The sequence below is a fragment of the Pelecanus crispus genome, chromosome W, assembly GCF_030463565.1.
Source record: "Pelecanus crispus isolate bPelCri1 chromosome W, bPelCri1.pri, whole genome shotgun sequence".
Taxonomy (NCBI): Eukaryota; Metazoa; Chordata; class Aves; order Pelecaniformes; family Pelecanidae; genus Pelecanus; species Pelecanus crispus.
The window spans coordinates 2,337,641-2,354,413 of NC_134675.1; the positions used below are offsets into that span (position 1 = coordinate 2,337,641).

Below are 16,773 nucleotides of genomic sequence, written 5' to 3' on the forward strand. Positions count from 1 at the left end.
AGGAGCCTCCCAAGCAAAAGATCATGAATCACTGCAGAGCATAGCACACTACACAAACTGACAACAAGCTTTAACGCGTGCTGCAAAAAAAAGAACATGGTGCAGATCAGATGAACTAATATCGTGACCGGCAACTGCTAACAGACTCCTTAATACACTCTGGTTAATCTGTTGTTATCTCAAACCCTTCGTGTCCTGCCACGGTCGCCAAAAAGGACTGTCGTGGTTTAGCCCCAGGCAGCAACTAAGCACCACGCAGCCGCTCGCTCACTCCCCCTACCCCGATGGGATGGGGGAGAGAATCGGAGGAGTAAGAGTGAGAAACACTCCTGGGTTGAGATAAGAACAGTTTAATAATTGAAATAAAGTAAAATAGTAATGCTAATAGTAACAGTATAATAATGATAATAACAATAATGATACACGAAGCAAGTGATGCACAATGCAATTGCTCACCACCCGCCGACCGATACCCAGACAGTTCCCAAGCAGCGATCGCTGCTCCCTGGCCACCCCCCCCACCCAGTTTATATACTGAGCATGACATCATATGGTATGGAATAGCCCTTTGGTCAGTTTGGATCAACTATTCTGGCTGTGCCCCCTCCCAGTTCCTTGTGCGCCTGGCAGAGCATGGGAAGCTGAAAAAGTCCTTGACTAGCATAAGCAGTACTCAGCAACAACTAAAAACATCAGCATGTTATCAACATTCTTCTCCTACTAAATCCAAAACACAGCACTATGCCTGCTGCTAGGAAGAAAATTAACTCTATCCCAGCCGAAACCAGGACACATATACTTAGCTCTAGTGACTCAAGTAATCCTGTGACCTCAGTGTGAGTAATTCAGGTGCCTAATGCCATTTTTAGATATCTTACAAGCATCTCAGACATTCACACAAGAATGGCAGTCATAACAGAACTACAGAAGACCAATGTCTTTTTTGGAGCAACAACTTGAAGCTAACCACTGTTTGGATACCTAATCCCACCCAAAGAAACTACTCATATAATTAACATTACATACATTTGAGGGTTTCCATGATCGTGTCCTTCCACACTGTAACTGAACAAGACAGACATAGGGCATTCTGTTCAAATCTTCAGTTATATCACTTAGTGGTTTGTTTTTTACTTGAAGGTCACCATTCACATTTAAACACAAGTCTATTTAATTTTCAGTCCTACCATAATTTCTATAGTATCAGATACCTGCACCTTCTCAGAGCTCTAATCACATCAGAGGAACTGACCCAACAGAATTCATCACAGAGCCCACTTTTTAAAGTCCCGATTCCACAGTCACTCAGAAGCAACCATTTCATATGTTTGGATGACTGTAACAACCAGCCTTCCAAAACTTTTACAGTCTTGTCAGCCAAGCCACAAAGGCCTGTGAAATTCATAACTCTACTTAAAAGAATAATTTCTTCTCTTAGTAGTAGTATCATTCACTTAGAAAAAAAACCAACACATTTTTAGAGTAGATGAATTGCTGAATTGTTTCAGAGTAAGTGAAACTTACATTGGATTTCAAGAGACTGCAGTTTCAGAACCTTTGTATCTGTATCATCTCCCAAGATGGAAGACTACAACTATCCCGTCCTATGACTTAAAGAAGAAAAACCAAACAAAAACCACCCACACCACCACAAACACACCAAGGAGACAGCTACATAAGAAAAGGTTTAAGCTGATTTTAGAAATTCAGCTTTGTAAATTTATTTCATACTGTTTTAGTCTATTCAAGAATAAACTGTCAGGGCCTTAAGGATGCTCAAACCCCTCCTAGGTGGTCAGATCCACTTCATCACTAAGGACTTGCCTGGTCATCATGGGACTGTTGGCCGACCCTGGTTACTTTTGCTAGGCCTAATCCTGACCCCCACTTGACTTTCTAACTTGGGCTTGGATCTGCCTCCTCACTATGGACTTGTCTAATACTCTGGACTCTTGGCCAAATGCAGTTACCATCACTGGACCTGCTCTGCTAATCCTGCTTGAGTGCTGTGGGAAGTGAGAACTTTACCAAGTGAGAATTCATGCTCACAAGCTATGACAAGTGTTTCTCAGTGAAAGGAATAAAAAAAAAAACTTTCATTATTAGCCCACTTCCATCTATGATACTTGAGGTTACACCAAATGTGTATTTCCTCACAATGCTACTACATCAAATTATAGTAGGATTATCACGTCTTCATTTGAATGGTACATAGATGCATTTTCTTCTGCACAACTTTAATGTGATCAAAAGCTTTTTAACTTTACTTACCCGTTTATTTCATTACCTTGTCTTTCAAACCAAAACACATCTTGGTTTGGTTGGTACACCATCCAGAGGACAGCTATTTACAGAGGAATACTATGACTTCAAAAGCATATCAGCCTTTGGGTTCAGTTCAGGGTGGTTTGTTGGGGTTTTTTTGGTGTTTGTTTGGTGTTTTTTTTTTTTCTTAATAATAATAAAGAAAAAAAGGAGTACCACATAAAAAAAGCAGAGGTTAAATAGCCACTGTCTCGAAATCAACAACGTTTTATGATCAATCCAAGCAAGCAAATACTTGAAAAAAGAAATCCTATTTTACAAACTAAATTCCTTTACTTCCAGGAGATAGCAAAACAGAAATATAAATACTTTTAGAAACCTAAAATTAAATAACTACCCAAAATACTGAGCAAACTAGATGTTTCTGCTTTAACTTTATCTTCCCAGAAAACATATTTTTGATTCATCATCAAGTAAGAATCTCTGCTGTAGTCTTTTTATTAAAAGGCATGAGAATAGTCACAGGAAACCTCACAAGTAGATCAAACAATCAGTAAAACCAAAACATTTAAGAAAAAGCAGGATCTATCTTTAGACCTTAGCAATAACTCTTCCACATGATGCCCCCCTCTCCTTTCTCTGCCATACTAGTTTGTGATTTTACACAAACACAGGAAGTGGCATCAAAGGTAAGGAAAATAACTAATCTCATTGTACGCAGAATTATCAAGCACAAATTAAAATATGAATACATTTGAATAAGGTGTTCAGACAACATGACTTAGGTTATCAGGGTCCATCTGGAAATACTGGTTCTATGTATAAAGTATTTTATAACACATAGTCAAACAAAACTGAAATGCAGACACACGTTAATACCCACTAATTTCAAAGTTGTTATGCCAACAGCATGACAATCAAGGTTTGGCTTATACACTAGGCCTTCTGCCCCTTCAAGTAAATATGCGGATTAGTAAAGGCATGCAAGATTACCTTTTGTGGGCAGTGGGATGAGACAGAAGTCAGCAGAGATTGAAAGAAGCAAAAAAAGGCCTCCAAAAAAAGGAAAAGCATACAGCTTTCCTAAAACAACTTCCCTAAAACAACTTCTACAAGTAAAAGAAATCCAGAACCATGTCTAACTGAGCTTCAAGTTACAGAAGAGTTGTTATAGAGTCCTTTTATCATGATGCATTGCAGATGAGAAGCAGAGCATGGATTTGGCCTGACAGGTACAACAGAAGTCTTTCCCTGATGAGAAATTGGAATAAACTATTGCACTTTAAGCAACGTCTTCAAACTGTAAGTATGGTTGAGGTAGGTCCCTAGCTTAGGTCACAGAAACACTACATAGGACAAGTTACTTGGACTGATGAGCCATGCAGGGGCAACTATACTGCTTCCAGTACCCCAACCACTCTGGGTATCCATACACAATAAATTTTGCTATATGTTATTTTCATCATTATCACAAAAAGCAAAGAAAAGCATCACATACTTTTGTTGCTGAAGACATATTCTAGAACAATGACACCTTTTCAGTACTTGGTGCCAAAAGGTATTTAAAAGAACAGTGCTCACTGCCATTGGTGCCAGTCCAAACTATTGTTGGTGGCAACCTCAACGCCAGGGCTGCTGTTCATCTTAGAAGGTCATTGCACTGTGTATGCAATGAAGAAAACATGAAGAAAAAACACAGTGACTAGCCTAAAGAATACACTTTACTAAATTTTATGACCATAAAAACTAATGATTCAGACTCCAATGAATGTTAGTAACACTATGCTTCCAACAGCTACCTGCACAAAAGTATACTTGAAATGTGACAGCTCAATTTTTAAAAGGCTTAGTTATTCCAGCTGACATCCTAAACTCACTGCCATATAGTACGTGTGTGTTTTAAAGTGTCAGCATGAAATAAAAGCGAGGCACAAAAAAGTTTGGTAAGATTATTAAAGTAAGTAGCTCAAGAAATTAGTTGAACTGGATTCAAATAGCAAAGAAAGAACAGATAAGGAGGGGAAGCATCCAAGGAGGTCAGCTCATCTTGACAGCTGAAGCCAGAACAGCAGATAAAGAAACAAGTGTCAGCTGCATGACAGGCCAGTAGTGCAAAGACTAAAAGCTTTAGAATACATTACAACACAGCATTTTGAGGTGCAGGATAGAACTTATGCCTAACCATCAGTATCCTGCGTGCTTCAGAAATAATGTAAAGCAGCAGGTAACCTTGACGGGAGCTGGGATGATGCAAGAAAGGAAAAAGGGGGTAAACTCACTAAACTTAACTATCTAGGTCAGTCAAATGGAAGAAAAAATGTTGCAGCATTATGCGCGCACACACACACTAAGTTACTGCCAAAATCAAGAAACTTTCTTTGCTTCAAAATAATGCACCCGAAATGCCATGTGTTATTTTAACAACAGAAGGCAAGACGAAACACAGAAACCTGAACTTGTGAAACAGCTGTGCCCGTTTCTAGGGCTTCCAAAAGCGCTGCTTATCCTACAAGCCCCTCAGAGCAGTCGTGCCCCAAGCCCCGCGGAAGGCAGGCGCCTCCAGCACTGCCGATCGGCGCCCCCCAGCCCACCATCCCCCCCAAGGCCAGCGCTACCCCACAGCGCTGGCCCTTCCCCCCCTCCCGCAGCTAGGAGAGGCCCCCCCCCGCACGCAGCGAGGCCAGTGCCCCTCCCTCCCCTCACGGGACGCCCGCGGCTCCACGCAGCCCGCTCTGCCCCCCCCCCCTCCCCGGCAGCACCGAGGAAGGCTCGCGGCCCCCCACCGGCTGCCGCCCGCAGCCTCACCTTGAAGGGGTTGCTGAGGTCCGGGTCGGCGAAGGGGTTACTGTCAAAGTCCGACATAACAGGAGCAGGCGGGCACTACGATCACTGGGCACCGACTTTTCCCCTGCAGCACCTCCCACACTCACCGGCTACTAGCAGCCGCAGCCCAAACCCAACCAGCCACAGAGCACCGACCTCCCAAAATGGCTGCCCCGGAAGTGAGCTTGCGAAGCGGAACGGCCCTAGAAGGGAGAGGAAGCACCCGCTCCCGGGGCGGGCAGGGAGGGAGCAGGGTTTAGGAAGAGCCCATTCCTGGGGCGGGCAGGGAGGAGAGCTGGAAGAGCCCATTCCCGGGGGAGTGGGCTGTGAGGGTTGGAGATCTGCTGTGGTGAGGGCTGTTGGGCGCTCGTCGCCGCTCCGCCTGAGTTGATGGGGGGTAACGGGGGGCTCTGTCTCGCCGCCCTCGCTTGTCAGCACCGCCCCGGAGCCGGGGGAGAAGGAGGCCTGGGGCTTCCCGCCTATGGCAGGCCCAGTGCGGCAGCTGGGGAAGCGCGTGTGTACGTTGCCAACGGCTATGGCAGGAGCAGGGTGCCTCCCCTCAGAGAGCGGCACCCGGCCGGGCAGCTCCGAGCTGCCGGCTCGGCCAGGGTAGCCCCCATTTGGTAACCCTCTCTCGGGGCTACTCGGTACCGTGCAGATGGTACACAAAGGGAGGAGGTGGGGGGCCTCTCCTTTCTTCCATCGCTGCCCTTCAGAATGGGTCAGGACAACCTGTCTTGTCTGGAAAGTGAAATGCACATGCGAAGGTAAAGAGAAAGACTTCATATTTGAGGCTTACTTGGTAAAACACAAATTTACTCCCTTATTCCCTTCTCCTGTTGGCATGATAAATAGCGTGCCAAACGTATGACTTCTCATATGTCTTGTACAAAGGTTCATCGAGGGCTGTAGGTGGGGTATGGCTTTGAACCATGGTCACAAAATCCTGCTTAATTGGGTGGACACATTGAAAGGGCTTCTTGGAAATGTTCAATCATTTTGAACTGTTCAAAAGACTTTTCAAATACTTCCTCAGAAATGCTGACACTGCAGTTTGAAGAACCTGGTCTGAATGATACAAATAAATGGGAACAGCTGTTTGAAGCACTGAAGAACCTTTGGTTCAGAGCTATCATTGAAATCTGAAATCCTGTATATTTGATATCAAACAGTAACAGTCTACATTGATGCAACACTTTTAAAACCAGTGAATTCTGGATTTTTTTTTACATGCTTTCTAAAGAAATTATTTAAACTTTTATTTAAATGCAAAAAGAGAGGTTTGAGACAGGTTAGCCTGTAGTCTACCTAAAAGAAATTGCTATGAGAGTAAAATTGGCCTTTTAACTTTTTGGTATTCAAATGTGATTTTTTTTTCCCATGTAATACTCATAGACTAACTTTGAGGCACACTATCTAGGGTTTATTGAAGGCTGACTCAGAATGTTAACACTTTTATGTATTTTAATGGTTCTACATAAATCATTACTCTGATCCTGACGCTGGCAGTCATTGCGATGGTGGTGTTCCATCAAGTCAGGAAAAATCCTACATGTACAAGAGAATTGATTTTGCATGGATCAGTAAAGAAAGCAATAATTGCCTCAAGGCTTGCTCTAATTTATGCAGAAGTTTCTCAATTATTTGTGAAAGACTGTCAGATATAAGTTGGTATGCAAATGAAACAAATCATAAAAGCATAGCTTCTAAAGAACAAAACACTTTCAGCTTTTTTGTTGCTATGAAGTGTAAAGTACTTCATACTTCAAAAAACACAAAGGCAGCTGTTGTACGATCAACAAAAGTACGTTACAGTATTAGTCACAGTCATTCATATAGCTCACGGTGACAGCAAATTAAATCATGTTGTTTTTCAATATTCGCCCATGGCTCAATATATCATAGCTCAATTATACGTGTTGATAGTTCAAAAGCTGTGTGCATTGGCAACTATATTTGCTCTTTTTTCAACTAAACATGTATAAATGAATGCATGCATGAATGAATGAATGTTTGGCTGAAAAGAATATTTTTTCCTGTGTGGCTGCTGGTGCTTCAAATCATGGCCATTGCAACATTTCTTTGATAATATTTTGTTTGTGCACAGTTAAAGGGGAATAATCTGTCATCTTATGACTTTCAAGGCAATAATGAAACTGCATTAGGGCATTTTTGGAAAGGATAAGTATTTTACAATTAAATGATAGAACTTTGACAGTGCATCATTGCTTGCTACTAAAAATGTTAACTTTGGGAGATACCAACTGACTGCCAGCTAATAGAAAATGAGAATTAATATATGCTTCCAGCTAATCGAGTAGTTTATACTATACATATACAACATGGGCAATATAAATGGCCAAGTCCTCTCTACACCTTGCTTTCCAAATAGTAGAATTTATTTTTTTGTGCTAGGTAGGAATTACCTGTTTCTATTTCTGGTACAAGATATAGCTCATAAATACATCAATCTGATTTTTAATATGCTAATAAGTAAGTTCATTGAAAAATAAGTTCTAGTAGAGAATGGGTGACATTAGATAAAAATTTCTCTCAACTAAAAATTCCCCAGCCTCACAGAACTGGTTTCATTCAGTGGTTTTCAATAATTCTAAAATAGTTGCCTTCTTAGCAAACAAAATTATCTTAATCTGAATTGGCCATTTTCTCAGAAAGAAGAGTTTAAACTTCAACAAACAGTAGATTTGAAGTGCTTGTGTGAGTACGGTACTTGTATACTTGCATTTAAGAAATCTTGTGTAAGGAAACTGACTTGATATTATTTCTTCAAGTCCTGGTTCTCTCAATTTTCTATCACTTGTGGAATTTACAATGTTTATGCCAACCTCAAATGGTGGTGAGGAGTGCTTGGATCAGCTGAGAAGAAAATCCATCAGGTTTTTCTCAATCCAAAATGCTTGAATGCTGAGTAGGCAACCAAGTGATGTGTCTTGATCAGCTCTCTGTCCCAATAAAGTAGATCAGTTTTACGGAGGATGGACCTTCAAAAAATAAAACCAAGCTGTAACAAGTAAGCCCTAGTAACACTTCTAAAGAAGTGTTTCCTTTCATAGAATGGAGAAGTCTATGCAGCATCAAATGCAAGCATAATTGTTAGAAAAAAAACAGGGATGGAGAATGTCAGTGTGCTACATGAGCATTTAGCTAAGGCTCTGCTATAGAAGTTAGGCAAAATGACTGGCATGGAAGATTGACCGACTGCTAGAAACTCATGTAGAAGAAACAAGCAAGAGAACTCTGTGGTAGTATAAGTGCAAAGTACAGCTTCAAATTAGATCATATGCAGATACTAGTTTTAAAGTCTTGCTGAAAGTTTAGGGAGAAGACACCTAGTCTAAAACTTTACCTGAAGAGTTATTTGATAACAGCTCTTGGAAGAATTTAAAATAGCGAGAACATTTTTCTAGGTTTTACAGCAGAAAGATTTACTTAGAAAATGCTGGAAAGATTTTAGCTTAGGAGAGAAAAAAGAGAAGTGTGATAAGCGGGCATTTCAATATAATACTTGAAGGTCATGAGCTGCAATATTCCCCAAAATCTTTTGCCTCAGTTTAAAAGAAAAAAGTGTGGAGAAAAGAGGAGAAATGGCAGAAATAACAGCAGCATTCAGAACTCTCAAAATCTGCTACATGCGGACTCCCATTTAACCTCTCTCTTTCTTACAATCAATGAAGCCCTGGTTCTGCAGGATAATAAATCCAGTTTCAGTGTGCTGATTGCTGAATCAAAATCTCTGTGTTTCCATTATGCAAAGTGTTGAGCCACTGTAAACTTGTTTAAAATAGCGTGAAGAGGTAGATTTAGTCTTTTTCTGGGAGCAAGGCAGCTTTGCCAGTTCTGCTGTAGCGCACTTGCACCCTTTTCTGAGTAGAACTGGCTTAGCCAGCTCACAGGGGGTGGTACGTGACCAAGCCAAACATCTGGGGTCACCTAACAAGTGCAACAGTCAATACTCACAGGCTGGTGAGTGTCTTGCCCTTTTTATGCAAACCCTGATCACTTTCTGAAGCTGCACACTTAGATTTTCCCATTGTGTTCCAGAACCGTAGCAGGATATTTGGAATTCTTCTCTGTGGACAGTTCACCTTTTCAGAGGTAGGAGAAGGATTCCCGGGGCAATAGCTGATTTGTAGCAGGGAACGGGTAACTGATACATAGCCAGGTTGTGGTCATTTTGCCAAAGATCAGTCTAATACTGCTAGTGATCTCATGCCCTGCATTTCCACGCTCTGTCCCACTCTGTTGCTCTGACTGAACATGCCCTGTATGTTATACCCCAGACCTGCACTGACAAGGACATGTGCATCCAGCCACTGTTTCTCACGCAGTGCCTCAGGGGCATCAGAACTGAACTTTAGTTCATAACAGAGAAACAAAATCTCATACTTGTTACTTTGAGTAACTGATTTCACTATTGTCCAGGTGCTCTAAGGGTATGCTGTGTAATAACAAAATTGAGTCATTCTTGGCTTGAGCAAAGAATCATTTTTGCTGACCTAGAATGACATTACTCAATGTCATGTCATTCAAAATGAAGGTTACATATGAAAAGTAAAAGCTGACCCGTGTGGAGTCAGTCTCTGCTGCTCTTCATATTTCCCTTAGTCCTATTCTGCTCCATCTGTTCTGGGACACTCTGTAGAGCAGATCATCAGCAAACCATCCTTCCCTCTGCTTCTTTTCCCTGTGGACCAGTTGCGAGTCCTCATCCAAGGAGTAGAGCCCTTATTTCTCCCACAGCAGGGGATGCCTGTATCTTAGGAATGTGCAGGCACAGCATAGCTATCACCAGCAAGCCGTATTCATTTTTTTCCCAGGCTGAACTTGTCTGCCTGTTTCCCATCCCACAGGCAGCAGAGATAAGCATGAGCACAGTTACAAAGCACTGGCCAAGACAGCAGGATGTAATCATGGAAGAAGAGTTATTCCTGCTGAAAAAAGACTTATTTATGTGTCTAGCTGGAGACAGAACAGTAGCAATTTCCCACTCTTGTCTAAAGAGTTGTGACACCTGTGGAGTGAGCTGCTCGCTCACTCCCCCTGCCCTGGTGGGATGGTGGAGAGAATCAGAGGAGTAAGAGTGAGAAACACTCCTGGGTTGAGATAAGAACAGTTTAATAATTGAAATAAAGTAAAATAGAACTAGTAATAATAACAATATAATAGTAATAGTAATAATAATATACAAAGTAAGTGATGCACAATGCAATTGCTCACCACCCGCCGACCGATACCCAGACAGTTCCCGAGCAGCGATTGCTGCTCCCCGGCCAACCCCCCCCCCAGTTTATATACTGAGCATGACGTCATATGGTGTGGAATAGCCCTTTGGGCAGTTTGGATCAACTATTCTGGCTGTGCCCCCTCCCAGTTTCTTGTGCCCCTGGCAGAGCATGGGAAGCTGAAAAGTCCTTGACTAGCATGAGCAGTACTTAGCAACAACTAAACCATCAGTGTGTTATCAACATTCTTCTCATCCTAAATCCAAACCACAGCACTGTGCCTGCTACTAGGAAGAAAATTAACTCTATCCTAGTCAAAACAAGGACAGTATCCACCCCTTATTCTATACCATCTACGTCATGCCCAGGTCCTACCTTTTCCAATGCATTCCAATTAAACACCACCACTTTCCTTGTCTTGATATATGCACACAGATATCATTCCCTTTGTCTGTGGGCCCTCCCTCTAAAATGTCCATTGAGTTCATTTAGTCCATGACTTTGGGTTCCATATGTCATCACAGATGACATCATTCCATCTGTCATCACAGATGACATTTCAGGGCAGGAGAGATGCTTTGTGGTGTTGGATTGTTGCATGCTGAAGCCAGTTCTCGTTCCAACACTACTGCACTTTGCTCAGTTTCATCAAAGTTCATTCTTCATTAAGCTGGGTGATTCTTACTGTAATACCACTGATGTGGCATATAGCAACCTTAAAAGAGATAACATACAGTATTATATAGAAACTAACATCATACAGGACATTTCATTGGCTATTTTCACCCAAAATCAAATCCCCTTGAGGTACACATCGGACTTCCCCATCCTTTCACATCACCCACCAAGTGCACCCAGGTCCTTGAGCAAAAGCAATCCCACAAATGGGCCTGCCTTTGCCAGAGGGGGAAGTAACCCAGACTGTCTTCCCCAGCATATTTTTCCTGTGCCTGACAGGGACTTTATCTCCTTCTACAGTACGTAAAAGTTTTGATTGGGCAGGGCCAGCTCGATTGGCAGATCCCCTGGTGTTGACTAACCAGGTGGCTTTTGCTAAATGTGTATCCCAATGTTTGAATGTCCCACCACCCATTGCTCTCAGGGTAGTTTTAGCAGTCCATTGTATCGTTCGATTTTCCCCGAGGCTGGTGCATGGTAAGGGATGTGATATACCCACTCAATGCCGTGCTCTTTGGCCCAGGTGTCTATGAGGTTGTTTCAGAAATGAGTCCCGTTGTCTGACTCGATTCTTTCTGGGGTGCCATGTCGCCACAGGACTTGCTTTTCAAGGCCCAGGATGGTGTTCCGGGCAGTGGCATGGGGCACGGGATATGTTTCCAGCCATCCGGTGGTTGCTTCCACCATGGTGAGCACATAGCGCTTGCCTTGGCGGGTGTGTGGGAGTGTGATGTAATCAATCTGCCAGGCCTCCCCATATTTATATTTCAGCCATCGTTCACTATACCCGAGGGGCTTAAACCGCTTGGCTTGCTGGATTGCAGCGCATGTTTCACATTCATGAATAACCTGTGCAATACTGTCCATGGGCAAGTCCGCCCCTCGATCACGAGCCCATCTATATGTTGCATCTCTTCCTTGATGGCCTGAGGCGTCATGGGCCCACCAGGCTATAAATAATTCACCCTTATGTTGCCAGTCCAGATCTACCTGAGCCACTTCCATCTTAGCAGCCTGATCCACCTGCTGGTTGTTTGGATGTTCTTCAGTGGCCCAACTCCTGGGTACATGAGCATCTACTTGAAGAACTTTTACCACCAGGTTCACCGGGCAGCAATATCTTGCCACAATGCGGCAGCCCAGATGGGTTTGCCTCCGCGCTGCCAGTTGCTCTGCTTCCATTGCTGCAACCGCCCCCACAGGGCATTTGCCACCATCCATGAGTCAGTACAGAGATAAAGGACTGGCCACTTTTCTCGTTCAGCAATATCTAAAGCCAGCTGGATGGCCTTCACCTCTGCAAACTGACTCGACTCCCCTTCTCCTTCAGCAGTTTCTGCGACTTGTCGTATAGGACTCCATACAGCAGCTTTCCACCTCCGATGCTTTCCCACAAGATGACAGGACCCATCAGTGAACAGGGCATATTGCTTTTCATTTTCTGGCAATTTATTATACAGTGGGGCCTCTTCAGCACGTGTCCCTGCCTCCTCTGGTGATATTCCAACATCTTTGCCTTCTGGCCAGTCCATGATCACTTCCAAGATTCCTGGGTGACTGGGGTTTCCTGTTCGAGTCCACTGTGTAATCAGTGCAACCCACTTACTCCACGTAGCATCAGTTGCATGATGTGTAGAGGGGACCCTCCCTTTGAACATCCAGCCCAGCACCGGCAGTCGGGGTGCCAGCAGGAGCTGGGCTTCAGTACCAACCACTTCCGAAGCAGCTCGAACCCCTTCATATGCTGCCAATATCTCTTTCTCAGTTGGAGTATAGCGGGCTTCGGATCCTCTGTATCCCCGACTCCAAAACCATTCTCCCTGGCAGAGCTATAAAGCATGTTTTTCATATCTTTTCCTGTTTGGACTGGCCCAAGGGCTACTGCATGAACTATCTCCCATTTAATTTGTTCAAAGGCTTGTTGTTGCTCAGGGCCCCATTTGAAATCGTTCTTCTTCCGGGTCACTTGGTAGAGAGGGCTTACGATCTGGCTGTAATTTGGAATATGCATTCTACAAAAACCCACAACGCCTAAGAAAGCTTGTGTTTCCTTTTTGCTAGTTGGTGGGGACATAGCTGTTATTTTGTTGATCACATCCATTGGGATCTGATGACGTCCATCTTGCCATTTTATTCCTAAAAATTGGGACTCCTGTGCAGGTCCCTTGACCTTACTTTGTTTAATGGCAAAACCAGCCTTCAGAAGGGTTTGGACTATTTTCTTTCCCTTCTCAAAAACTTCTTCTGCTGTATTGCCCCACACAATGATGTCATCAATGTACTGCAGATGTTCTGGAGCTTCACCCTGTTCCAGTGCTGTCTGGATCAGTCCATGGCAAATGGTGGGGCTGTGCTTCCACCCCTGGGGCAGTCGGTTCCAGTTGTACTGAACACCCCTCCAGGTAAAAGCAAACTGGGGCCTGCACTCTGCTGCCAAAGGGATGGAGAAAAACGCTTTAGCAATGTCAATTGTGGCACACCACTTGGCTGCCTTTGACTCCAGTTCGTATTGAAGTTCTAGCATGTCTGGCACGGCAGCACTCAGTGGCGGTGTGACTTTGTTCAGGCCACGATAGTCCACTGTTAGTCTCTGCTCCCCATTAGACTTTCGCACTGGCCATATGGGACTGTTAAAGGGTGAGCGAGTCTTGCTGATCACTCCCTGGCTCTCCAGTCGACGAATCAGGTTATGGATGGGAATCACGGAGTCTTGGTTGGTGCGATATTGCCGCCGGTGCGCTGTTGGGGTAGCGATTGGCACCTGTTGTTCCTTAACCCTCAGCAACCCCACAACAGAAGGGTCCTCCGAGAGACTGGGCAAGGTGGACAGCTTTTTAATTTCCTCCGTCTCCAAGGCAGCTATACCAAAAGCCCACCGGTACCCTTTTGGGTCCTTGAAATACCCTCTCCTGAGGTAGTCTATGCCAAGGATGCACGGAGCATCTGGGCCAGTCACAATGGGGTGCTTCTGCCACTCATTCCCAGTTAGGCTCACTTCAGCCTCCAGTACAGTGAGCTGTTGGGATCCCCCTGTCACTCCAGAAATACAGATGGGTTCTGCCCCTCTATAGCTTGATGGCATTAGGGTACACTGTGCACCAGTGTCCACTAGAGCCTTCTACTCCTGTGGGTCTGACGTTCCAGGCCATCGAATCCACACAGTCCAGGAAACCCGATTGTCCCTTTCCTCCACCTGGCTGGAGGCAGGGCCCCTCTAATCCTGGTCATAGTTTTCATTGTTCACTTCTTGTAAATGTTAATCAAAAGTCCCTTGATTAAGATCGGAAGTGAAATTAGCCCTCTTTGTCTGGGAAACTGCAACACTGGAAACTGGAGCTGCAATTTTCCTGGGAGAACCGCCTTTTGTATTAGTTCTTCCTTGCAACTCATGCCCCCGTGCCTCTAGGGTCGAGGTGGGTTTTCCATCCCACTTCCTCATGTCCTCTCCGTGGTCACGCAGGAAAAACCACTGGGTGCCCTGTGGTGTGTATCCTCTCCATCCTCTCTCTTGAGCATAAGGACGTTGACTCCTAATATCTGAGATACTGCTCCGTACAGGTGGGGACTAGGACATATCCCGTCTGAGTTGCTGCAACTCTCGGGACAGTTTTTCCACAGCCAAGACGCAGGCCCATAGGGAGGAAGAGACACTTTCTTCGTATTCCCGGAGTCGGCCAGCCACTTCGTCCACCTTTCATGCCTCTTCATCTTTCCAGGCCATTATTGCCAACGACTTGGCATACGATGCTGGTGCGTTCTGTACCACCTTCCGCCACATGGATTGTGTGCACCTGACTTCATCTGGATCTTTGGGTTGCTGCTCATCATTCAGGTCACTATAAATCACCTCCAGCACCCCTAATTCCCTCAGGTACTGGATACCCTTCTCTGCGGTGGTCCATTTGCCTGGCTGGTATATAACATCCTCCTTGAAGGGATACCTTTCCTTCACACTTGACAGAAGTCACCTCCAGAGGCTGAGGGTTTTTGCCCCTTTTCCAATCACTGTGTCAATGCCCCCTTCCCTAGAAACGGTTCCTAGCTGCTTGGCTTCCTTACCCTCTAAATGCAGGCTACTGGCCCCATTATTCCAGCATCGGAGCAGCCAGGTGATGATGTGCTCACCTGGATGATGACTGAAATCTTTTCGCATATCTGGCAGCTCACCCAGGGATAGGGATCGAGTGGTTACCATCTCATTTATGGGTTCTTCCTCCTCTGGTTCTCGTGATGGCCCTGGTTCATCTTCATCCCTTACTAAACGAGCTGATTTTCTTGTGTATTTTTTCTTCTGTATAGGGGCAACTGATACTGGCACGGGTTGGTTCTCTGGTTTAGCCACGGTGCCTGTGACCGGGGTTGGAGTCGCTGCAGTACCTGTGGTGGGTGTTGGAGTAGCCACAGTGCCTGTAGCTGTGGTTGGAGTAGCCACAGTGCTTGTGGATGTGGTTGGAGTAGTCACAGTGCCTGTCGTTTTGTCATCAGATCCAGAGACCTTCTCTTTCCCTTGAGGGTTCTGAATAGTGTTGAACAGGGCTCTATAAGCATGGGCCAGTCCCCAGCATGTTGCAAAGATTTGTGTCTCTCTGGAGTTGCCAGGGTGACAGCATACTTTTTCCAAATACTTTACTAATTCTTCAGGATTCTGCACTTCTTCAGGGGTGAAGTTCCAAAACACTGGAGGTGCCCACTGCCCTAGGTACTTGCGCATACGATCCCACACACCCTGCCACTCATAACTCTCCAGCCTTGGGGCAGATCTCTGGATGATATTCTTAAATTGCTTATTAACCTTTGTCAAAACAGAAACAATATTCCCAAGAAGTATCAATAGAAGTATGTTAACTGCCCAGGGATGTTCAAGATACTGAAGAGTTATTGTAATGAGGGAGGAAGCATTATAGAAGAAGGTAGTGAAGGTGCCATTCTGTATTTCCTCCACAACAAACCTCTCCGAGGAAGAGGTATAATTACTAACTCTCTCCATGAGGTGGTACCCGAAGTACAGTAATGATTTGTGTATGAAACCGAGATACCAAACAATGCTTAAGGTCAGGGTTTTGATAAGGAAACTCCCAAGCAAAAGGTCATGAATCACTGCAGTGCATAGCACACTGCACAAACCAACACCAAGCTTTAACATGTACTGCAAAGAAAAGAACATGGAGCAGATCAGATGAACTAATATCATGACCGGTAACTGCTAACAGACTCCTTAATACACTCTTGTTAATCTGTTATTATCTCAAACCCTTCGTGCCCCACATTGGGTGCCAGAAAGGACTGTCGTGGTTTAGCCCCAGCCAGCAACTAAGCACCACGCAGCCGCTCGCTCACTCCCCCTGCCCCGATGGGATGGGGGAGAGAATCGGAGGAGTAAGAGTGAGAAACACTCCTGGGTTGAGATAAGAACAGTTTAATAATTGAAATAAAGTAAAATAGTAATCATAATAACAACAACAACAAAATAATAATATACAAAGGAAGTGATGCACAATGCTATTGCTCACCACACACTGACCGATACCCAGACAGCTCCCGAGCAGTGGTCGCTGCTCCCCGGCCAAGCCCCCCCCAGTTTATATACTGAGCATGACGTCATATGGTATGGAATAGCCCTTTGGTCAGTTTGGATCAACTGTTCTGGCTGTGCCCCCTCCCAGTTTCTTGTGCGCCTGGCAGAGCATGGGAAGCTGAAAAGTCCTTGACTAGCATAAGCAGTACTTAGCAACAACTAAACCATCAGCGTGTTATCAACATTCTT

General features: G+C 44.5%; 1 protein-coding gene across 2 annotated transcripts in view; it reads right to left on the bottom strand.

Annotated features, from left to right (window-relative positions):
• Nucleotides 1-5,127, bottom strand: part of LOC142596466 (secretory carrier-associated membrane protein 1-like) — a 58,264-nt gene extending 53,137 nt beyond the window's left edge. For both annotated transcript variants that reach the window (XM_075725587.1, XM_075725586.1), the window contains exon 1: nt 5,071-5,127. In XM_075725587.1, coding sequence (XP_075581702.1) covers nt 5,071-5,127 — 57 coding nt within the window. The remainder of the gene's footprint in view (nt 1-5,070) is intronic.
• Nucleotides 5,128-16,773: the final 11,646 nt, after the last annotated feature.